The 24058-nt window shown below is 40.0% G+C and overlaps 1 protein-coding gene across 1 annotated transcript; it reads left to right on the top strand.

The window, feature by feature from the left end:
- The first annotated feature begins 1 nt into the window (after position 1).
- On the top strand, positions 2 to 23637 carry LOC138966102 (putative hydroxypyruvate isomerase). The gene is made up of 8 exons (XM_070338182.1): positions 2 to 285; positions 4204 to 4315; positions 5516 to 5627; positions 6123 to 6201; positions 6531 to 6580; positions 14032 to 14101; positions 17221 to 17355; positions 20223 to 23637. Exons 1-8 carry the CDS (start codon positions 6 to 8, stop codon positions 20267 to 20269), a joined length of 885 nt encoding a protein of 294 aa, XP_070194283.1. The 5' UTR covers positions 2 to 5; the 3' UTR covers positions 20270 to 23637.
- The last annotated feature ends 421 nt before the right edge of the window (positions 23638 to 24058 follow it).

Genomic DNA, 24058 nt, shown 5'->3' with positions numbered 1-24058 from the left:
CTACAATGTCGCACATGACAGCGAATCTTGTCCCGCGCCTGTGTGTCCGAGTTGTGTCCGCGAGTGTCGCCAACATAAGCACCGCCACCATGCCTCTCAAGTTCGCAGCCAACCTCTCTATGATGTTCCAGGAGATCGCCACAGTGGCAGAGCGGTACAAGGCCGCCAAGGATGCTGGCTTTCAGTACGTGGAGGTGGCCTTTCCTTACCACGAAAGTATGGAAAGCCTCAGCAGTGCAAAGAAGGCGGCTGGCCTTGAACAGATTCTTATCAACAGCTACCCTGGTTTGTTACCTCCTCCTTTTGAAGTGTTATCTGTCCGGATTTCGTGTCACTATATCCTTTACAGACTTTACGTGTTTTATGAGACAGAGACAGATGTCGTGCAGTGGTTTTATTTCAAGCTGAAGAATTTAACACAAAAGTAACCCAGTGGTACTGTGCCTGCAGTGTAAAACCCATCACAGGAAAGGACACCTCCTAAGAAAGGACAACCACTTAACTGAAGTACACCTGCTGTGAGAGGACATATGTAAGGTACTTGCATTGCTGGTGCCAACAGTGTCCTCTTATCACAGGTACCCCTGTACTGAATTAGTGGTGCCTGCAATGAAATGACAGCCTTAGAACCAGTTCAAAGTGTCCCTGCAATGCAGGTGGCCTCTTATGACAGGTATATTTCCATCAAGATAATAGACAAAGGGCCGGACAACAGGTGTCCTCTCATTGGAGGGGCCTTACATTGACAACACAGGTCACGTACCACTGGGGTGTAATTTCAAATGCAGCCTGTTGTTTCCAGACTGGGAGACAACAGGTCAGTTCCACCTGGACTGAAACTCTCCCTTACTCTATCCGACACTGCCAAACATTTTGTTCCTTCAAATCAAACCTTAAAACACACTTCTTCACACAGTATTTTGATTCATTTTATTTCAATATGGTGCATTTTTGATCAGGTGTTTGAATGTTTGAATGTTTTGCCTGTGTTAGTATGCTTGCAGCTTGTATTGATGTAGTGTTTCGTTGTTCTCTTGTGTGCTGAATGCTGCTGCACATGCTTTTTTGCTTTGCTTTGTATACATGTATATGTTATAATGTATGTTTGTTTGTTTTTTCACATTTTTGTTCATTGTAAAGCGCTTAGAGAACGTAAAGCGCTCTATAAATCTCCCATATTATTATTATTATTAACTACATATTAAGGTCCAAATGCCCTGGCTTTGTCTGCTTAGTGGGAAAACAGATGGTCAAAAGACCTCCCAATGTACAATTCAAAACTATCAGTACCAGACGGTTGACCAGCCAGGGGTTAGAGCAATGCGTCGGGAAAAAACCCAGCTGACCGAGGGCCTGAGAACAACACAAAGCTCTAAATGCATGTCCTACGTCTGGTGTCCTACCCAACTCTTCCACTCAGCTCCGCGACAAATGCAAAAGTCCTGAGCTGTAGTGTGAGGTCTTAGTCTGACTGCACACTCCGACCTTTCACTAAGTAAACAATTGAGCAAGTTTTGGCCCAAGCTAGGCGGAGAAATTGCTCGACAGCTCTGTGCCTTTCCCAATTAGCAGCGTGGATTGGAAGGTATAGACACTCAGGACACACATGCAGCAGGGGACATTATTATTCAAGCTTGTCAAAATGGATCCAGGCTGAATGGTGTCCCATTGTTACATTTAGTGCCCATGACATCATCCAACCACTTCTCTCCCCTTTCATTCATTTCCGTTCCTAGAGTTCCTTCCCTTTTTTGCGTGTTTCCCCTCCATTTTCTTTCAAACCTTGTTTGTTCCGTGTTGCGTCTGCTTTTTGTTGTCTTTTGTGTTCTTGTTTTTCCTGATGAAGCTTCCATAAGCGAAAATTCGTACCGTCTTGTCTCGTTCTTGTATTGGTGAGTACAGTATTCCTTTGTTTTTTAACATTTAGTCAAGTTATGACTAAATGTTTCAACATAGAGGGGGAATCGAGATGAGGGTGTAGTGTATGTGTGTGTGTGTGTGTGTATCTAGATCTGTTTCGAAAAAACTACTGGACCGCTCTTAATGGAACTTGACATGAGAGTTCCTCAGTATGATATATATATATCCCCACACGGTTTTTTGTTGTTTTTTTGATAGTCTTTGATGACATATTTCATATCCGGCTTTTTGTGAAAGTTGAGGCGGCACTGTCACGTTCTCATTTTTGAACCAATTTGGTTGAAATTTTAGTCAAGTAATCTTTGACGAAGCCGGACTTTGGTATTGCATTTCAGCATTTCAGCTTAAACATTAATGAATGAGTTTGGTCATTAAAAATCAGAAAATTGGAATTAAAATATTTTCGTATAAAACGATCCAAAAACAATTTCATTTTATTCTTCATCATTTTCTGATTCCAAAAACATATAAATATGTTATATTCAGATTAAAAACAAGCTATTCAGATTAAAAAGAAGCTCTAAAAATTAAAAATATGAAAATTACACCCCCCCCCCCCCCCCCCCCCCCCTGCCGTGGTTTAGGGGAAAGAATTTACCCAATGCTCCCCAGCATGTCGTAAGAGGCGACTAACGGATTCTGTTTCTCCTTTTACCCTTGTTAAGTGTTTCTTGTATAGAATATAGTCAATGTTTGTAAAGATTTTAGTCAAGCAGTATGTAAGAAATGTTAAGTCCTTTGTACTGGAAACTTGCATTCTCCCAGTAAGGTCATATATTATACTACGTTGCAAGCCCCTGGAGCAATTTTTTTATTAGTGCTTTTGTGAACAAGAAACAATTAACAAGTGGCTCTATCCCATCTCCCCCCCCCCCCCCCCCCTTTCCCCGTCGCAATATAACCTTCGTGGTTGAAAACGACGTTAAACACCAAATAAAGAAAGAATGAAAATTACGATTAAAATCAAATTTTCGAAATCGATTTAAAAACATGTTCATCTTATTCAATGTGGGTTCCTGATTCCAAAAACATATAGATATGATATGTTTGGATTAAAAACAAGCTCAGAAAGTTAAAAAGAATAGAGATACAGAAAAGCATGCTATCCTGCTCAGCGCAACCACTACTGCGCTATTCTGGCTTGTCAATTCTTTGCCTTTGCCACGAGCGGTGGACTGATGAGTGATGATGCTACGATCGAGTATACGGTCTTGGTGAAATAATGCAGTGCGTTCAGTTTCATTCTGTGAGTTGGACAGCTTGACTGTCACTAAATGTTGTATTTTCGCCTTACGAGATTTGTTTTTGTGTGTGTGGGTGTTTTCCCCCAGAAGTTAACTCAGTAACTGATTACCTTAACCTTTGAATGAAAACTTGCAGCTTTAGGTGAAATCAGACCCATGCTTTCACATGAAAAATATGGCCTGGGTAATCTTTTTTCAACTTATCATTTACACTCTGGATTAGGAAGCAAATGCATTAATTAGGTACAATTATGCGTTGGGTAATACTAATAATTACACATTAACAAGCTTTCATTTGAAACTTCGAGGTCGTCATCGTGGATTGACGCCCGACCAAAGCTAATTGAAGCCCGACAGAGCGAAGCGACGGAGGGCTTCAATTAGACTTTGGGAGGGCGTCAATCCACAATGACGACCTCGAAGTTTCAATGGAAGCATGTTAATGTTATTGTAATTCAATCTGACGACGATCTCTTTCCTGCTTTCATGCGATGGTAAACAGACAGAATTGGTTCTGTTCTGTTCCCACACTACTTTCAGTCCACCTACCTGCAAGGGTCAAGTCCCAAGAAATATGTCTCTGTATTCCTATCTTATCACTCTGCTCCTGTATTTTTTTCTTTCACATACATTTTCCCTTCTTTTTTGATGGGTTTCTGGACAGCAAACTCTAAAACAAATTCTTTTCATCGCAAAAGCGATCTTTGGAATTGACTGACGTAGTCCGGAAAAATTCATGCATCAACTTACGACACGTATTCGACGTCATCACTTCGCATACCTTATAGTCTCGGTATTTCGTTGGCCTTCATATTTCCTACTTGTAAAATGTCCCTCAAAGCTAACCGGGACTAGTTGAGGTTGTATCAATGCGCCTCACCAGCAGGTTGTTAATGGCTTTTTTAGCGAGTGGTTATCGACAATTAATGACCAGTAATTTTTAATGAGTTGGGGCATTCTGACTAATCACAGGATCTGTTTTATTAAAACGCCAACTTGATTGAATTACAATTTGTATTATTTCCTATTTTATCAACAGGAGACATTTCAAAAGGAGATCTAGGCATTGCCATCTTCCCTGATCGTGTGGATGAATTCAGAGAAAAACTAGAGATGTCAATCCAGTATGCCAAGGCTTTGGACTGCAAGAGGTGACATTTTCATAATTATTGTTTCTGTGTAAGGCATTTTATTTTTAGTTCTTATTCGTTCCAGCGACTTTCTTTCGTGGCAGCTATGAGCTAAGTAAGTTTTTTCTTTGAAGGCTTTTCATTGGCTGGCTCTAATGCCAGCTGTGTTGCTTGGAGAAGGATAGATTCTCTTCTTTAGTCCTTGAAACTTTTTTCTAGGGTTTAAAAAAGATCAGAAGAAAATATAAGGTTGGTTACGGAATTGGAAACTGAATTTTTTTTGGGGAATTAATTTGGTGATTGATCCCTATGCAGGGAATGGCAAAACAGACGGTCACAGTTTTAGAATAACGACTGATACGTGGATGAGCATGATGATTGACTGCTTCACAGTTAATGGAACAGGTCATGGCTGTAAAGATTGTAATGGCTGAGGTACCAATATTCGGATTACCAGGCAAAAGTAGTCACCGTTTGTTGACGAAACATTTTTGACCTATCGACTTCTCAAAAGACCTATTGTTATCTACCTGAATTGGTCTTGTGAGTTACTGCAAAAGATCCTGGTGTAGAATTTATTCATCGGGGGCCAGGTAGCTTAGTTGATAAATCACTGGACTTGTGATCCGGCGCGGGCCGCAGGTTCGAATCCGGGCTGAGACGGACACAGGTCAACTTTATGTGCAGACTCAGAAACAGTATCAATGTTCTACCCCAGTGTCGCCACTGTGGCACGTAAAAGACCTCGGTCATTCTGCCATAAGTGCAGGTGGCAGATAACACACACACACACCTGGGTAGCGCAGCTCTGTTGCTGCTAGCTTTCCACTTGGAGGAAGCGACCCGAATTTTCCAGTGATGGGACAATTTATGAAAATGAAAAATCAAAGATGTCAGCCTTACAAGCGGAAGGTTGTGGGTACAAATCCCGGCCGCATCTGGTGGGAGAAGGTTGGAGATTTATCCGATCTCCCAGGTCAACTTATGTGCAGACCTGCTAGTAAGCACAAGACCAAGTGCACATGGAAGAGATCCTGTAATCCATGTCAGAGTTCGTTGGGTTATACTTAAAGAAACACAAATATACCAAGCCTGCATCCCCCGAAAGCGGTGTATGGCTGCCTAAATGGCGGGGTAAAAACAGTCATACACGTAAAAAACATAGGAATTTCAGCCCATGAACAAAAAAAGAAAGAAAGAAAAATGTTGTTTTTTCACCAGGATGCACGTGATGGCAGGAAAAAAGCCAGCTGATATCGATGAAGCCATGTTGAAAAAGTTTGAGGAAACCTTCATCTCGAACATGACCTATGCTGCCGACAGACTGCAGAAAGTAAGTTTTTTTGTTGTCATTATGAACACTTTCCATACACAAGGTTCCCTAGCATTGTGAAGGGGACACCTGCCCATTGTGACCGCCCCTGAGAAACCCCAACAAGTTCTTTCCTGCATAATTCGCCTTTCCATCCGGACCACCTGTCTATAAGGTTTATTTTTGATTGGTCCCTTGGGTGGACAAATTTGACTGTATTTTGTATCATAGGATGACATTATTTCATTTTACCTATGGTTTCGCATGACTCTCACTGTTGTTGTTGTTTATATTTCAAGCGTTTACTTCCCTTTGTTTTTGATTTTGATTTTATCTTGGTTTTTTTTTTTGGAAGCAGGCTGCATGGTTGCAACAATTTGGGAATTGTGAAAAGATAACTTGTGAACATCTCTATTGAAAAGTTGTTTTAAATGCTTTATGTACCTAGTTTTACCAACATCTTTCCGGATGAGTTTGTCATTGTTTTGATTTTGACATGGCGAAGGACTGTTGCAGGAAGGAATCCTTGCACTAGCAGAGTCTGTCAATGAGCGAGTATCAGTTCCCAACTATTTCCTGGGACATCCCCATAAAGGTATATGATGTAACAAGTGTGGTTGTGTGTGTGTGTGTGGGTGGGAGAGAGAGAGAGAAAGGCAGAGAGAGATGTATATAAGGAAGACATTTAAAATCGACAATTTTTGGAAAAGAAGAACAAAAGCGTGGGTAGTGCCGTACTGTATTGCAATTTTTCACTCTAACGCACATGCAGAGAGATTTTTTTTTTTTTTTAATTCACTGGAAATAAACATTGCATGATATGATCTACTTTTTTTCCTCAATTTCTAAACAGGAGTTTTGCTTTTTTCCCCAGGTGTTACATTTATTATTATTGTTTTAATAATGTTTCACTTCTGATTTCAGCGTTGCAGTATGTCAAGAAGATCAACCATCCCAACCTTAAAGTCCAATTTGTAAGTTGCTTTTGTAGATTTTGTCTGTCTGTCTCTTGTTGATTCTCTGACACTGAAACAGTGAAATAGCAGCAGCCTTTGGGTATTCCCTATTATAAATTAACAAGTGGCTCACAGCTTTTTTTCGAAACTGTGTTGTAATTTTAGCTGCGTTTTTTTTTTTTGTCTGCGTTTTTGTTTAACAATAATCTGTCATATGGAGCTCTTGTGTGGTAACCAGTCACTTTCACAGCGCTAATGATTCCTTCCAGTGGAACTTTATGGTCTGGCATATATTTCTCATGGTATAGGTAGGGAGTGCTGGTACCAATGTAAATGTACCCTGTTTGGTTATGGTCTTAAATGTATTTGTGTATAGATTTGTGTGTGAATGTGTTGTTTGCTTTTTGGGTTTTGCAGTCAGTGAGTGTTAGTCCGTCTGTCCATCCCGTAACAAAAAAACTTAAAGTTGCAGAGGTTATTTCAGATGATTTTGAAAAGCTAGAGCTTTGAAATGTTGCACACTTCTAGGGTTTGATGATCAACATGACTTGAATCTGGTTGAGCCTTGTCCAAGTTCAAGGTGACATAAAATGTATTTACACCCCCGGTATAGGGGTGTGTATAGGTTTCACTCGATGTGTTTGTTTGTGTGTTTGTTTGTGTGTTTGTTTGTGTGTTTGTTTGTGTGTTTGTGTGTTTGTGTTCGCATATAGATCTCAAGAATGAACGGACCGATCGTCACCAAACTTGGTGAACAGGTTCTATATATTCCTGAGACGGTCCTTACAAAAATTGGGACCAGTCAAACACACGGTTAGGGAGTTATTGGTGGATTAAGAATCTACAAGGACTTATATAGAAACATATTCATGGTCAAAGGGAAATAACCTTCTCAGTTGGTGGCAGTGAGAATGGGTGCAGTGAGAATGGTTATTTCCCTTTGACCAACAAGGGTGTTTTTCCTACCTGCGAGGAATTTCTTGTTTCTATCAGAATAGTGGACATGACTCTAGCTTGTGATCCATGTAATATTTCCAAGTCACAGTAGGGTCGGGTTTAGGTCAAAAAGTGTAAAATTATCACTTTCTTCAATGTCATATGAGCTAGAGCAGCAGATACTTTGTTATGGTAAAGGTGTCATATGAGCTAGAGCAGCAGATACTTTGTTATGGTAAAGGTGTCATATGAGCTAGAGCAGCAGATACTTTGTTATGGTAAAGGTGTCATATGAGCTAGAGCAGCAGATACTTTGTTATGGTAAAGGTGTCATATGAGCTAGAGCAGCAGATACTTTGTTATGGTAAAGGTGTCATATGAGCTAGAGCAGCAGATACTTTGTTATGGTAAAGGTGTCATATGAGCTAGAGCAGCAGATACTTTGTTATGGTAAAGGTGTCATATGAGCTAGAGCAGCAGATACTTTGTTATGGTAAAGGTGTCATATGAGCTAGAGCAGCAGATACTTTGTTATGGTAAAGGTGTCATATGAGCTAGAGCAGCAGATACTTTGTTATGGTAAAGGTGTCATATGAGCTAGAGCAGCAGATACTTTGTTATGGTAAAGGTGTCATATGAGCTAGAGCAGCAGATACTTTGTTATGGTAAAGGTGTCATATGAGCTAGAGCAGCAGATACTTTGTTATGGTAAAGGTGTCATATGAGCTAGAGCAGCAGATACTTTGTTATGGTAAAGGTGTCATATGAGCTAGAGCAGCAGATACTTTGTTATGGTAAAGGTGTCATATGAGCTAGAGCAGCAGATACTTTGTTATGGTAAAGGTGTCATATAAGCTAGAGCAGCAGATACTTTGTTATGGTAAAGGTGTCATATGAGCTAGAGCAGCAGATACTTTGTTATGGTAAAGGTGTCATATGAGCTAGAGCAGCAGATACTTTGTTATGGTAAAGGTGTCATATGAGCTAGAGCAGCAGATACTTTGTTATGGTAAAGGTGTCATATGAGCTAGAGCAGCAGATACTTTGTTATGGTAAAGGTGTCATATGAGCTAGAGCAGCAGATACTTTGTTATGGTAAAGGTGTCATATGAGCTAGAGCAGCAGATACTTTGTTATGGTAAAGGTGTCATATGAGCTAGAGCAGCAGATACTTTGTTATGGTAAAGGTGTCATATGAGCTAGAGCAGCAGATACTTTGTTATGGTAAAGGTGTCATATGAGCTAGAGCAGCAGATACTTTGTTATGGTAAAGGTGTCATATGAGCTAGAGCAGCAGATACTTTGTTATGGTAAAGGTGTCATATGAGCTAGAGCAGCAGATACTTTGTTATGGTAAAGGTGTCATATGAGCTAGAGCAGCAGATACTTTGTTATGGTAAAGGTGTCATATGAGCTAGAGCAGCAGATACTTTGTTATGGTAAAGGTGTCATATGAGCTAGAGCAGCAGATACTTTGTTATGGTAAAGGTGTCATATGAGCTAGAGCAGCAGATACTTTGTTATGGTAAAGGTGTCATATAAGCTAGAGCAGCAGATACTTTATGGTAAAGGTGTCATATGAGCTAGAGCAGCAGATACTTTGTTATGGTAAAGGTGTCATATGAGCTAGAGCAGCAGATACTTTGTTATGGTAAAGGTGTCATATGAGCTAGAGCAGCAGATACTTTGTTATGGTAAAGGTGTCATATAAGCTAGAGCAGCAGATACTTTGTTATGGTAAAGGTGTCATATGAGCTAGAGCAGCAGATACTTTGTTATGGTAAAGGTGTCATATGAGCTAGAGCAGCAGATACTTTGTTATGGTAAAGGTGTCATATGAGCTAGAGCAGCAGATACTTTGTTATGGTAAAGGTGTCATATGAGCTAGAGCAGCAGATACTTTGTTATGGTAAAGGTGTCATATGAGCTAGAGCAGCAGATACTTTGTTATGGTAAAGGTGTCATATGAGCTAGAGCAGCAGATACTTTGTTATGGTAAAGGTGTCATATGAGCTAGAGCAGCAGATACTTTGTTATGGTAAAGGTGTCATATGAGCTAGAGCAGCAGATACTTTGTTATGGTAAAGGTGTCATATGAGCTAGAGCAGCAGATACTTTGTTATGGTAAAGGTGTCATATGAGCTAGAGCAGCAGATACTTTGTTATGGTAAAGGTGTCATATGAGCTAGAGCAGCAGATACTTTGTTATGGTAAAGGTGTCATATGAGCTAGAGCAGCAGATACTTTGTTATGGTAAAGGTGTCATATGAGCTAGAGCAGCAGATACTTTGTTATGGTAAAGGTGTCATATGAGCTAGAGCAGCAGATACTTTGTTATGGTAAAGGTGTCATATGAGCTAGAGCAGCAGATACTTTGTTATGGTAAAGGTGTCATATGAGCTAGAGCAGCAGATACTTTGTTATGGTAAAGGTGTCATATGAGCTAGAGCAGCAGATACTTTGTTATGGTAAAGGTGTCATATGAGCTAGAGCAGCAGATACTTTGTTATGGTAAAGGTGTCATATGAGCTAGAGCAGCAGATACTTTGTTATGGTAAAGGTGTCATATGAGCTAGAGCAGCAGATACTTTGTTATGGTAAAGGTGTCATATGAGCTAGAGCAGCAGATACTTTGTTATGGTAAAGGTGTCATATGAGCTAGAGCAGCAGATACTTTGTTATGGTAAAGGTGTCATATGAGCTAGAGCAGCAGATACTTTGTTATGGTAAAGGTGTCATATGAGCTAGAGCAGCAGATACTTTGTTATGGTAAAGGTGTCATATGAGCTAGAGCAGCAGATACTTTGTTATGGTAAAGGTGTCATATGAGCTAGAGCAGCAGATACTTTGTTATGGTAAAGGTGTCATATGAGCTAGAGCAGCAGATACTTTGTTATGGTAAAGGTGTCATATGAGCTAGAGCAGCAGATACTTTGTTATGGTAAAGGTGTCATATGAGCTAGAGCAGCAGATACTTTGTTATGGTAAAGGTGTCATATGAGCTAGAGCAGCAGATACTTTGTTATGGTAAAGGTGTCATATGAGCTAGAGCAGCAGATACTTTGTTATGGTAAAGGTGTCATATGAGCTAGAGCAGCAGATACTTTGTTATGGTAAAGGTGTCATATGAGCTAGAGCAGCAGATACTTTGTTATGGTAAAGGTGTCATATGAGCTAGAGCAGCAGATACTTTGTTATGGTAAAGGTGTCATATGAGCTAGAGCAGCAGATACTTTGTTATGGTAAAGGTGTCATATGAGCTAGAGCAGCAGATACTTTGTTATGGTAAAGGTGTCATATGAGCTAGAGCAGCAGATACTTTGTTATGGTAAAGGTGTCATATGAGCTAGAGCAGCAGATACTTTGTTATGGTAAAGGTGTCATATGAGCTAGAGCAGCAGATACTTTGTTATGGTAAAGGTGTCATATGAGCTAGAGCAGCAGATACTTTGTTATGGTAAAGGTGTCATATGAGCTAGAGCAGCAGATACTTTGTTATGGTAAAGGTGTCATATGAGCTAGAGCAGCAGATACTTTGTTATGGTAAAGGTGTCATATGAGCTAGAGCAGCAGATACTTTGTTATGGTAAAGGTGTCATATGAGCTAGAGCAGCAGATACTTTGTTATGGTAAAGGTGTCATATGAGCTAGAGCAGCAGATACTTTGTTATGGTAAAGGTGTCATATGAGCTAGAGCAGCAGATACTTTGTTATGGTAAAGGTGTCATATGAGCTAGAGCAGCAGATACTTTGTTATGGTAAAGGTGTCATATGAGCTAGAGCAGCAGATACTTTGTTATGGTAAAGGTGTCATATGAGCTAGAGCAGCAGATACTTTGTTATGGTAAAGGTGTCATATGAGCTAGAGCAGCAGATACTTTGTTATGGTAAAGGTGTCATGAGCTAGAGCAGCAGATACTTTGTTATGGTAAAGGTGTCATATGAGCTAGAGCAGCAGATACTTTGTTATGGTAAAGGTGTCATATGAGCTAGAGCAGCAGATACTTTGTTATGGTAAAGGTGTCATATGTGTGCTTGCCGATGTGGCATGCAGTCACCTACTTTTGTTGTAATTACGTTTGCTCAAGCCATTGCACGATGTAAAGAGAAGTAAACCGTGTTTTTATTGTGGCACCTTGTTGTGACCCGTTTTGTGGAGCGTTAATATTTTTACGTGAGATTCACGTGCTCCTTGTTCAGTTGTTGTGACCTGGTTTTGGTCGGAGCGTCACAAACTGCGTCGTTTTAGTTCTAGAACACCGTGAGATTCACGTGCTCTTTTCCGTGTCTTGATTTTGAGGTGAGCCCTGCGAATCTGCGTTGCAAGTTTTAGAATACGTGTGACTCACGTGTTTTTAGCTTTGTGATGTCAGCTAGTTCCTTGGTCTTCTTTCTGTTAAATATACCGTTTTAAGTTTTGGGCATGCACGGAGTGCGTGATCGGTTACTGATTGGTTGTAAAATAGTAGTTTCACCCGATTCTGTCTTAGGAATGTTGTTGGTTGGTCAATCCGGTGACCTTTGACTTTTGAATAACTATTCCATGTTAGGTTTTTGTTTCCATAAATACCGCTGCTTGACTCCTGTCTCGTCAGTCGATCTGAGGGTTTTAGGAAGCGTTTGGTTTTGATGTAAACGTATGAAGGTTATCAAGTGAACCAACGGAGTGTTTCTTATGTTTTAACGTCAACGTAATGTTCTTGGAGACAGTTGTTTCTCAAGTGTGAATCGTTTTGTGCCCTTCGTTTGTGAGGCAACACGTTTTGGTACTGCTGGTCAACCCACACAGCGCATAAGGTAATTTTGTTGTTACTTGTTTGTGTTGTGTTTTGGTCGCCATTTTGTAATTACTTTGTGAGTTGTTTATGTATAACGTGAGTTGAAAGTCTGACTTGTTGTAGTGTTTCTTTATTGTGTGTTCAACTGTTCTAGTGTTGTGAACGTACAGCAATGTTTTGTAGACGCTAGAAAGTCGCTAATGTTTATAATGATAACTTGTGTTTTCTGTGGTTAACGAAGTTCGAAGTGAAACGTTTTCTCCGACTTTTTCAGCCTTACGTTAAAAGAATTTAGGTAAAAGAAGCTTGCGGTCTGTGGTGATCGTTTGTAAACGGGCTTATTTCTTGTAACGTTATTGAGGGAAAGTGGATGAGTAAATATCTTGTTTGTGACTTTGATTAACGCAGGAACATTGTCGTTAGGAGACTTTTTGGTATGACACTGACAGTTTGCTTTGTATTCCTGGCCTGATGAGTCAACGTTTTGTATTTTTCTGAAAGTAGCCATTTTGGTTTTAAACGTATGTATGCTAAGTTTCTTGAGTATTCTTAGTGCTTATGGTATTGTTGAACGTACGGAACGTAATTCTTTATTGTTGTTGAACGTACAGAACGTAACTCTTTATTGTTGTTGAAGGACTAACCAACGAGTGTTTGGTAATTGTAACTTTCGTGTCTGTTTGTCTTCGCCTGTCTTGTGATTGTTTATTTTTCTTGTATTTACTTCTCGTGTCTTGTTAATGCATTTTAATACCTTTTGCCATGTCTAATAATTTGTTTTCTTTTCTCTTTTTCTTTCTGTCCATAAGTTTTTTACCGCAATAAGTAGTATCGCAATACGTAGTATCGCAATACGTGGTACTGTAACGATATATATACATTACTGATCCCTAGTGTCAGATGTAAAATAATAAACCAGTACTTTTGCGCGTTATCGCTTGTAACCTGTGTTTGTCATTTCGTATGAACAATATGTAGTACCAGCCTCGCTCACGAAGGCGCGCACAATATGAGCTAGAGCAGCAGATACTTTGTTATGGTAAAGGTGTCATATGAGCTAGAGCAGCAGATACTTTGTTATGGTAAAGGTGTCATATGAGCTAGAGCAGCAGATACTTTGTTATGGTAAAGGTGTCATATGAGCTAGAGCAGCAGATACTTTGTTATGGTAAAGGTGTCATATGAGCTAGAGCAGCAGATACTTTGTTATGGTAAAGGTGTCATATGAGCTAGAGCAGCAGATACTTTGTTATGGTAAAGGTGTCATATAAGGCCACAAAAAAATGTCTGTTTCTGGTAACATGGCTAAAAAAAATAGGGTAGGTAGGTAGGGATTTTTTTTTTCTTTTTTTCTTTTTTTCCCCCCCAAATGTAGACCAATAAAACTAACTTTAAAAATCGCGCAAAGAGACTGGATTCACTATACATAGAGACAAGACACTCAACACATTTACAAATCTGTGACAAAGACTGAAAGAGTATGACATGTTTTTCTTTGTTTACCTGGTCTGATATTTCCATGATGAAACAGAAAAGAAGACTTGAGACATCTTACATCTTGAGCTTGGACAAATGGGAAAATTTTTTGAGTTTGGAAAAAAAAAGTTTAGAGTTGGCGCCGAAATTTAGGGTCGGTCGGGTGACCAGAAACAGACAATTTTTTTTTGTTGGCCTAAGCATTTGCTTTTCTTGTTTTAAATTTGATTGCGCTCCTGTGACAGACATGTGTTCATTGAGTTTTTGGTTTGTTTGCAGGATGTATTTCATGTTCAGATCATGGATGGCAGCATTACACAAAACTTGAAGGAACAGTTTCCATATATTGGTATGTCTTCATTTAATCCCGAGTTCTTAACGTATTGCGTATTCTTGCTTTTTCTTTGTGATATAAATATTGTAAATAAAGAATTTGCTAAATGTTAGTTCAGTTTATGACTAAATGAATGGTTAGCCACAAGTTCTATTTGTTAAGACTTTAAACTTTTGTATGAAGGTTTCATTTGCTAATGAGACAGTTTAACTGTCCAATCTTATCTCAGAACTGCCAGCTACAACAATTTTGGCTTAGCATGCTGTACATTTGCACCCAATCGGTATGTTTAAGAAGCAATTGCTACACAAAAATCAACAAGAAGGGCAAAGCCCTTATGACTCAAGTTTGTTATGTGTGACTTTGTTGCAATGATGTTACATACCTGTTGATGTGTTCATGTCCCCAGGCCTTCAACCTGTTCGGCTATTCGGGACTTCTGTCAAAATAATATAGGGCATGCAGGGTGAAAAGAAATGAAAGACGTCAGCTTTGAAATTGACAAATATACATCAGAATAACTTTTTGTGAAGTTTTGATAGATGATAATCAAGGTGCAGTACATGTAGACCAAGACAATGAGCACATCACAAATTAAGGACATGTGAATGCTAGGAATGCCCGATGTTTTTAATGTCTGTGAGTCTCTTCTTAGTCCATTATTTTAAAGGCACAGTCAGCCTCCTGTAAACCATCACAGACACTGTCAGGCTTTTACACACAGTACAAACACCCTTTCATTTAAACACTCACCGATTGAGAACATCCTAGGTGCCCTCCGTAAAGAGTGAGCAATTTTCAAAGAATTTATTTTTACGTGGTTTATCTTACCCCTGAGCAATCGTGAACCTGTGTGATCCAGTTTCCTTTTTTTCACAATTTAGTCATCAGTTTGTGATTTCAATGCGACTTGCTGTAAGCTTATCTGCAATAGCACGTTATTGTGTACCTCTGAATCTAAAACGCAACAAACAGCTGCAAGTCACACGAACTGGAGCGGTGGCGGTTGACCATTCAGAGGAACTGGCGCTATGCAGAACCGTCGTCTGCTATGAGAAAGACGTTTTGCGTGACACGTTTTCGGGCTTTTCTTTTTTCAAACTTTCAAAACTTCGAATTGTACTGATCTTGTCTTGATGAAAAAAGCTTTCTTTTATGATTTAAGAATGTTTGTGTAACAAGCTGTCAATTAATTATTTAGATTTTAAAAGTTAGGTCTAGCGCCAAAACGAGGCGCCCGATTGTAATACTGAACAATCCGGCTGGCCACACAAAAATTATTTCTTTGAAAATTGCTCGCTCTTTAAGTAGGGCACCTAGGATGTTCTCAAGCGGTGAGTGTTTAAACGAAAGGGTGTTTGTACTGTGTGTAAAAGCCTGACAGTATCTGTGATGGTTTACGGGAAGCTTAGTGTGCCTTTAAGGGAAAGAAATGAAACTCAAATGCCCATGGCTATAGACTTTAAGTTTTCCAGACCTGATGTGTAACTTGGGCAACATTCTTGCCAAGAGTGCATTTGCCTCTTGGTGACAGATTTTCACAGGGAATTGTGTCGTTTCATGGAACATTCTATTATACCGTGGAAGTCACTGGAACCCCCCTTTTGAGACCGCCTCATTTAAGACTTCCCCATTTTTAAGACCTTGCTTGTTGACATTTTCTTTTCATAACCTGTGTAAATTTACCCCCAAGGCCCCCCAAAAAAAGGTGTGGTTAAGGTAACATAGCCAAAAAAAATAGGGTGGGAAGGTAGGCAATCACTTTTTTTTTTTAAACTTTTTTTTCTAATGTGTACAAATTAAACCTACTAGACAGGGAAATAAGTGTGCGTCTCGAGCGCTATCGCTTTCATTGCGTTTTCTGCACTAGTTTTTATTTTTATTTTTATTTTTTTTTTTTACAAATGTAATACAGTAAAACCTGCATCTAGCGGACCCTTATTTCGGCGGACACCTTAGCATAACGGACAATTCAAGTGAGGACGGATGTATTTTACTCTCAAAAACACCTTAAAAGAGCGAACACCTCAAAGGCGCGGACGCGGACACCCTTTTTTGGTCCCGATTGGGTTCGTTACTTGTCAACAACGGACAAACCCTTTTAGCAGACGCTGGTCTGCCATCTTGGTTCTGCAAATACAATCTCGCTGGCGATGTGAACGCGCGAGAAGCTTATTTTGTAAGCCAATGACAGCACTTGAAAGAAGTTGATTTTTGTATGGTGCACGCTCATTGGTCGATGCCGTGAACTCACAAACATTTCGGGTTTCTACTTTCTGTACTGTGATGCATCTTCGTCTCATCCTTCGACTTCGTCTCATCATGCCAAAACGAAAAATTTTGACTTTAGAAGAGAGAGTCGATGTCATAAAGACCGTTCGAAAAGTTGCTGATGAGCTGAATTGCGGAAAAACTCAAATTTCCAACATAAAAGCTGATCAAACACAAATTCTCAGTCAGTGGGACTCCGGTGCCAGATCGACGGCAAAATGTGTTAAGAGAAGAAAAACAACCTATGATGAGTTGAACGAAGAACTCTTCGAGTGGTTTTCAACAGCTCGATCAAAGAATCTTCCAGTGAATGGCCCATTGCTTCAGATAAGAAACCGATTGCACCTCTCTCCCTCTCTCTCTCTCTCTCTCGCTCGTTCTCTCTCTCTCTCTCTCTCTCTCTCTCTCTCTCTCTCTCTCTCTCTCTCTCTCTCTCTCTCTCTCTCTCTCTCTCTCTCTCTCTCTCTCTCTCTCTTTTTCTTTGAACAACAACAACAAACTTGAGGGCTTCAAAACTTTGAGTTTTAATAATCACTGTGGCAAAAAAGAATCCAAAAAAATGTTGGCGCATTCATATTCATAAGAAAGGACACCTTGCTACAAAGGACAGTGGCAAGGCTCCCCAAGAGCGACCTTTGCTCGCAGGTTTTACTGTAAAAAGTTATAGGGTCGGCCCCTAAAAATAGGGTAGGTTGGGTTACCGTAACGACACCTTTTTTTTAAGGCCTAATTCAAGACTCCCTCCTTTTTAAGACCTGATTTCCTCAGATTTGTTGTAGGTCTTAAAAGGGGGGTTCCACTGTATTGTACATACAATTTCCAATAAAGATTTTAAAAAGCGTTGATCTTTTGTATTGTTTCAGGCCATGTTCAGATATCTCAAGTTCCTGACAGAGGTGAGCCGGATGAAAATGGCGAGATTTGTTTCCCTTATTTCTTCAACCTCCTTCAGGAGATGGGCTACAACGGCTTTGTGGGCTGTGAATATGTCCCAAGAGGTCAGTAGTATTACACAAAAACACACACCCTTCCTCCCACAACTCTAAAAGCTGTCCTTGATAGACAAATTCCGGAAATAACTCTGTCAGGTTTGTTTGTGTTGTAAAAGAGTGAGTGCCCTTGTTTTTTCTCGGTCAAACTTACGGCACATGATTCCTGTACACTTGAATGTGACACACTCCCTCGCTAGTGACTGGCCTGTAATGTTATTATTATTATATGAAGTCTTATATCGCGCGTGTATCTCCAGACTCGGACTCAAGGCGCAGTTTTATGCCGTGTGAGATGGAATTTTTTACACAATACACAGTCACGCATTCACATCGACCAGCAGATCGCAGCCATTTTGGCGCATATCCTACTTTTCACGGCCTATTATTCCAAGTCACACGGGTATTTTGGTGGACATTTTTTATCTATGCCTATACAATTTTGCCAGGAAAGACCCTTTTGTCAATCGTGGGATCTTTAACGTGCACACCCCAATGTAGTGTACACGAAGGGACCTCGGTTTTTCGTCTCATCCGAAAGACTAGCACTTGAACCCACCACCTAGGTTAGGAAAGGGGGGAGAAAATTGCTAACGCCCTGACCCAGGGTCAAACTCGCAACCTCTCACTTCCGAGCGCAAGTGCGTTACCACTCGGCCACCCAGTCCTTTTTAATGTCATGTGGAAAAGTTTCCCCACGTGGCATTATTTCCCACGTGACATTATTTATAGGCCTCTCATACACGTGAACAGGAACCATGTGTCAAAAGTTTGTTGAGAAAAAACAGGAGTACTCTCTCTTTCACAGCGCATACAATCCTGACAGAGTTATTTCCCAAAATTGTCTATTGAACCCGAAGTGGACTTCGCAAAGACTTCACAAAATCTTTAGACTGAGAATTCATTGCTGAAGCTTCGTGCAGTCAGCTTTGTGAAGTACTCCTTGTGAAGTCGACTTTGCCCAACTAGTTTGAGGCTTTTTTCTTCCAGTTTTGGTTACTTTTGATTGTCAGGATTTAATTTTTTTTTATTGTTGTCTTTTGTTTTGCTTTGGCCTTCTGCACCATTTTTGATTTCTGCACCAATCTACCTTTCCTAAAGTACAGGATTGGTTTAATTTTATTGACTTTTTTATTTTATTGTTATTAATTTTTTATTTTTTCTGGTTTTTTTTCTTCAGTTTTTTTTTCTTCTGCTTTGGCGTTAGTTGATTTCTGTAGCAATCTTCCTTTCCTAAATTACTTTGAAATTCATGCATACTCTTACCTGATCTGCACCTCAATAATTGGTTTACAAAAGGGACTCAGTAATGCAAGAGAAATCAAGCACACTTATGGAAAGAGTCCAGCGTATTGGAGTGAAAATATTAACATATGAAGAAGAAGGGGGTGCAATGGATGGGTGGGGGGTAAGGGCAAGTGAGGGAGAGAGTATGTATATAATTCCAAAGTGGTTGTCCCTGAAAAAAAGGAAAAAAGAGCTATAAGCTTGTTTTGATCAGGTAAGGCAAAAAAAAAAGTCTGTTTACGGTATCCTGACCGACCCTATTTTTTTGCGCGACCCTAGACTTTTTTTTGGCTTGGGGGGGGGGGGAGTCTTTTTTATGGCAAAATAACTTAAACATATGGTTTTTTAGAAAAAATAAATAAATAAATAAAAATCCCGACCTACCGACCCTATTTTTTTTGCCTATGTTACCGTAAAGAGACTTTTTTTTTTTTTGGGCCTAAGAAAAGTTAGGAAGCTAGCCATGTACAATCCAGTAAGTGACAGCATATGGGGGCCTGGTACCTCAGTTGGTAGAGCACTGGACTTGTGATTCTAGAGTCACAGGTTCGAATCTTGGCCGGGACGGACACAGGTCAACTTTATGTGCAGACTCACAGAGGGTATCCATGTTCCAACCCCGTGTCACCACTGTGGCACGTAAAAGACCTCGGTCATTCTGCCATAAGTGCAGGTGGCTGATAACACCTAAACACGCACACACCTGGGTAGCGCCACTCTGTTGCTGCTAGCTTTCTACTGTGAGGAAACGACCCGAATTTCCCCTCGATGAAGGGGACGGTAAAGTTATGGAAAAAATGATATATATGATTATTTTGTCCTAGAAAGGAGAGAACTAAATATGATAGGTTAACATCAAAATAGTCACTGGTAAGCAGCTGAACCCAACAGAATTGCAAGTTGTGTATCCGCCATGGTTTCATGTGCCTGAGCACCTGAAAAGAAATGCTCTCCTTTTCATTACAAGTCCTCGCAGCAATCAATCAATCAATCAATCAATCAATGAGGCTTGTATCGCGCATATTCCGTGGGTACAGTTCTAGGCGCTCTGCAGTGATGCCGTGTGAGATGAAATTTTATACGGCCAGTAATTGCAGCCATTTCGGCGCATATTTACCTTTCACGGCCTATTATTCGAAGTCACGGGTATAGGTAGACAATTATTAACTGTGCCTAAGCAATTTTTGCCAGGAAAGACCCTTTTGTCAATCGTGGGATCTTTAACGTGCACACCCAATGTAGTGTACACGGGGGGGAGTTCGGACACCGAAGAGAGTCTGCACACAAATTTGACTCTGAAATAAATTTCCGCCGAACCTGGGATCGAACTCACGCTGACAGCGGCCAACTGAATACAAATCCAGCGCGCTAGCAACTGAGCTATATCCTGTCTTGCTTTACTAGCCAAACCTAGTCTTTCTCATCTCTATGAAGCGGGGTTTTGTTCTGTAATTGGGATTGATCGAGAAGTTTTTTTTTTTTTTTAAATGACTAAATGCTTACAAGCAAAAGTCTGTAGAAGTGGGAAGTGGCTTGTTATTTTGACTTTGCGCTCCTGGTATTTTAGATGTTTGTGTCTTTACTTTCAGGTTCAACTATACAAGGGCTGAAATGGATGAAATCAATTCAGAATTGAACATACACAGGCAGCTGATTTGATTTGGAAACTTGAGATAAATACTATGCAAAATTACTCAAATATTAACAGACATATTTCAAAGACAACTTGATAACATTTGCACCTATGAATGCTTCCGAAGGTCATCTGTTTATCACTGTGGTTAATTATCAGTTTCATTTAATTTGTTGTTATTTTTCCCACAGTGTGTGGGCATTTATGCATTACTATATCACTTCATAATGCTTGCATACAGTAGAGAGAAATTTTGAGGAAAATTCTGATGATCGCCAATACTTGCCGATTCTAGTCTAATCAGTAAGTTAGACAACTCTTTCGAACAGGACTTTTTCATTCTTGATCTTTGTTAGTGTGATTATTTATTTGGATACAGTGTAATTCTGGCCATTGTGGTAACTTGAGGTACAAAGATTATTTTCATACGGGCATTGTCTCTCTGAAATGGAAACGTAGAGAGCTGAGATGCACTAAGCAAATGGGTTTGTACGTAGCCGCGGGGTTGGATTGCTTGCAAATTTAGATTTGTTGATTTCAATCAATCAGACCCAGTTGGGTGGCACCCAGTTTCGCTTCATCCACCTCAGCCCTGAAGGTGGAACTAACTTTGTTGTACAATGCAACTCTTTGACCACATTTTACAGACACCTCTGTGTTCACATTCACAGGAACGTTCGTTCACAATAAAAGCAATACATGTACATGTACTGCATTCCAAAACTATTCACCTGTTTTGTTTTCCCCTAAAAAATATTAAGTATTACCTGCAATTTGTTTATTCTGACGGGGGGCAATGGCCTAGCAGATAAGACGCAGGCCTCCCATTCGGAACATTGTGGGTTCAAATCCCACCGGCGCCTGGTCGGTTAAGGGTGGATATGTTTTTATCTCCCAGGTCAACTTATGTGCCGACCTGCTAGTGCCTTATCCCCCTTTGTGTGTACATGCAAGCACAAGATCAAGTGCGCACAGAAAAGGTCCTGAAATCCATGTCAGTTTGGTGGGTTCTAGAAACAGGAATGGCGTATGGCTGCCTAAATGGCGGGGTAAAAATGGTTGTACAAATAAATTGTGGGAGTTTCAGCCCACTTACGAAGAAGAAGATAAGTTTAATCTTGTTAAAGTTTTACTTTTCTTTTCCGAGGTGATCTGTTTTTTATTTCTTTGTTATTTGTTTATGTATTTTATAATTTATTGGGTTTCTTTTGTTTTATTTTATTTTATTGTATTTATTTATTTATCCTTAGTTTGTGTGTGCATTGATAATCATGAACACATTTGTCAAGAGAGGAATTACGTGTTCACAAAATCTAAGTCAAACATAAATTGTATCCACTTTACCATTGCCGCGGTTAGTGCAACTATTTAGTGCTTGTGCAATTGAAAAGAAATGCATTCCTATTACGCGCATTCCTTCTGTCAAATAATTGCTTTGTGAGGGCAGCGTGACTGTGCACTCTATGGTTTGGATGTCTGTTTATATACGTGAAATTCTGATAGATTTCATTGTTATCTCTTACTGTGTATGGATATTGTGTGAACTTATGCCATCTGTGAATTTGTTAAAATGGCGTCATTTTCAATTGACCAGACATTACCATTTTTGTACAGTGCAACTCCCTTTAAGACCTCCAATAATCTGCACAAATCAAGTCTTAAAATGGCGGTAAATTAACAGATGTTATGAATGTGAAAAGGCTAGGTCTTAAAATGGGGTTAGTCTTTAATCAGGGGATCTTAAAAGAGAGTGACCCCCCGAGGGTTAGGGGGAAGAATTTACCCGATGCTCCCCAGCATGTCGTAAGAGGCGACTAACGGATTCTGTTTCTGCTTTTACCCTTGTTAAGTGTTTCTTGTATAGAATATAGTCAATTTTTGTAAAGATGTTAGTCAAGCAGTATGTAAGAAATGTTAAGTCCTTTGTACTGGAAACTTGCATTCTCCCAGTAAGGTCATATATTGTACTACGTTGCAAGCCCCTGGAGCAAATTTTTTATTAGTGCTTTTGTGAACAAGAAACAATTGACAAGTGGCTCTATCCCATCTTCCCCCTTTCCCCGTCGCGATATAACCCTTCGTGGTTGAAAACGACGTTAAACACCAAATAAAGAAAGAAAGTTAAAAGAGAGTTCCACTGTACCCATTTCTGGAGCAATTTTATAAGGTGCCATAAAAGCCACACCATGTAATCGAGAGAGTTAATGTCCGTAATTGTTGTTCTTACAAATTCATTTTGTTAAATACATGTGGGTATACATGCCTGCTAGATGTTACTCTCTGTTTGTTTTTGTTCTTTTTGTTTGTGTGTATGTCAGGGGAGGGGAGATAGCTCAGTTGGTAGCCTCACTCAGGTTTTGAAACCAGTTGTCGCTATTGGCGTGGGTTCAACCTCCACGTTCCGCAAGGGATTTATTTCCCAGAGTCAACTTGGTGCAATTTTTCCTCGGTGTCTTGACACCTCCCTGTGCACTCATGCACACGATAGAGATCCCAAGGTCAAAGCTAAAATCTCAGGCACGAATACACCTATGCAGGAGAAAAAAAATTGGGTAGCGCGCACACTGTCCCCAGGGATATACTTTGTATGAACAATTGAGAATACAGTGGAACCCCCAATTTAAGACTTCCTCCTTTTTAAGACCCTGTTTCTCAGACCTTCTGTTTATAACCTCTGTAAATTTACCCCTATTTTAAGACTACCTCCTTTTAAAGACCTAACAGGGGCGGGGATGTAGCTCAGTCGGTAGCGCGCTGGATTTGTATCCAGTTGGCCGCTGTCAGTGTGAGTTCGTCCCCACGTTCGGCGAGAAATTTATTTCTCAGAGTCAACTTTGTGTGCAGACTCTCCTCGGTGTCCGAACACCCCCCGTGTGTACACGCAAGCACAAGACCAAGTGCGCACGAAAAAGATCCTGTAATACATGTCAGAGTTCGGTGGGTTATAGAAACACGAAAATACCCAGCATGCTTCCTCCGAAAAACGGCGTATGGCTGCCTAAATGGTGGGGTAAAAAACGGTCATACACGTACAATTCCACTCGTGCAAAAAAAAAACATGAGTGTACGTGGGAGTTTCAGCCCACGAACACAGAAGAAGAAGAAGAAGAAAGACCTAACTTTCTAAAAATAAAAAAAGTTGAGGTCTTCAAGGAGGAGTTTCACTGTACGTGTACCATAAAACATGAATGATAAATGATAGTGATGAATAGTCATAACTTTCAGTACAGGACAAGGGTTTATATTGATTTGATAGATAATTGTGTGTGTAATATCATGTGCATTTTTTAAACTGAAATGACAAATTACTGTGATAAATACAGAAAATGATTTATGCACAGTAACGAGACGTCTGTGTGTGTTTGGTTGATTGTGTTTACATGCATGTAGTGTGTGTGTGTGTGTGTGTGTGTGTGTGTGTGTGTGTGTGTGTGTGTGTGTGTGTGTGTGTTACACTTAAACCCATATGAACTATTACATATTATCTACATGTATGAATTTAACTATGAAATGATGTAATAAAAATAATGATCACTTATTAATCGCCCCTACTCACCAGAGCTCATGGCAATGTACAATGGCAAAGGGCCCAGGCACACACACACACACACACACACACATGTAGACTATCCTTCAAAACACTTAAATTTAATACATATATATACCAGGGGTGGGACTTTTCCGCGGACACAATTTACGAATTCCGCTGGAGTAATCTATTTTTCCGCGTCCCATTTCATCACAGTATCTATAACTTGTTGACTGAATGATATGGAGAGAAGTGAAGATGGA

This window comes from Littorina saxatilis, linkage group LG5, assembly GCF_037325665.1.
Source record: "Littorina saxatilis isolate snail1 linkage group LG5, US_GU_Lsax_2.0, whole genome shotgun sequence".
NCBI lineage: Eukaryota > Metazoa > Mollusca > Gastropoda > Littorinimorpha > Littorinidae > Littorina > Littorina saxatilis.
Note: the sequence above shows the minus strand (reverse complement) of the source record. Positions and strands in the feature narration are given on the sequence as shown.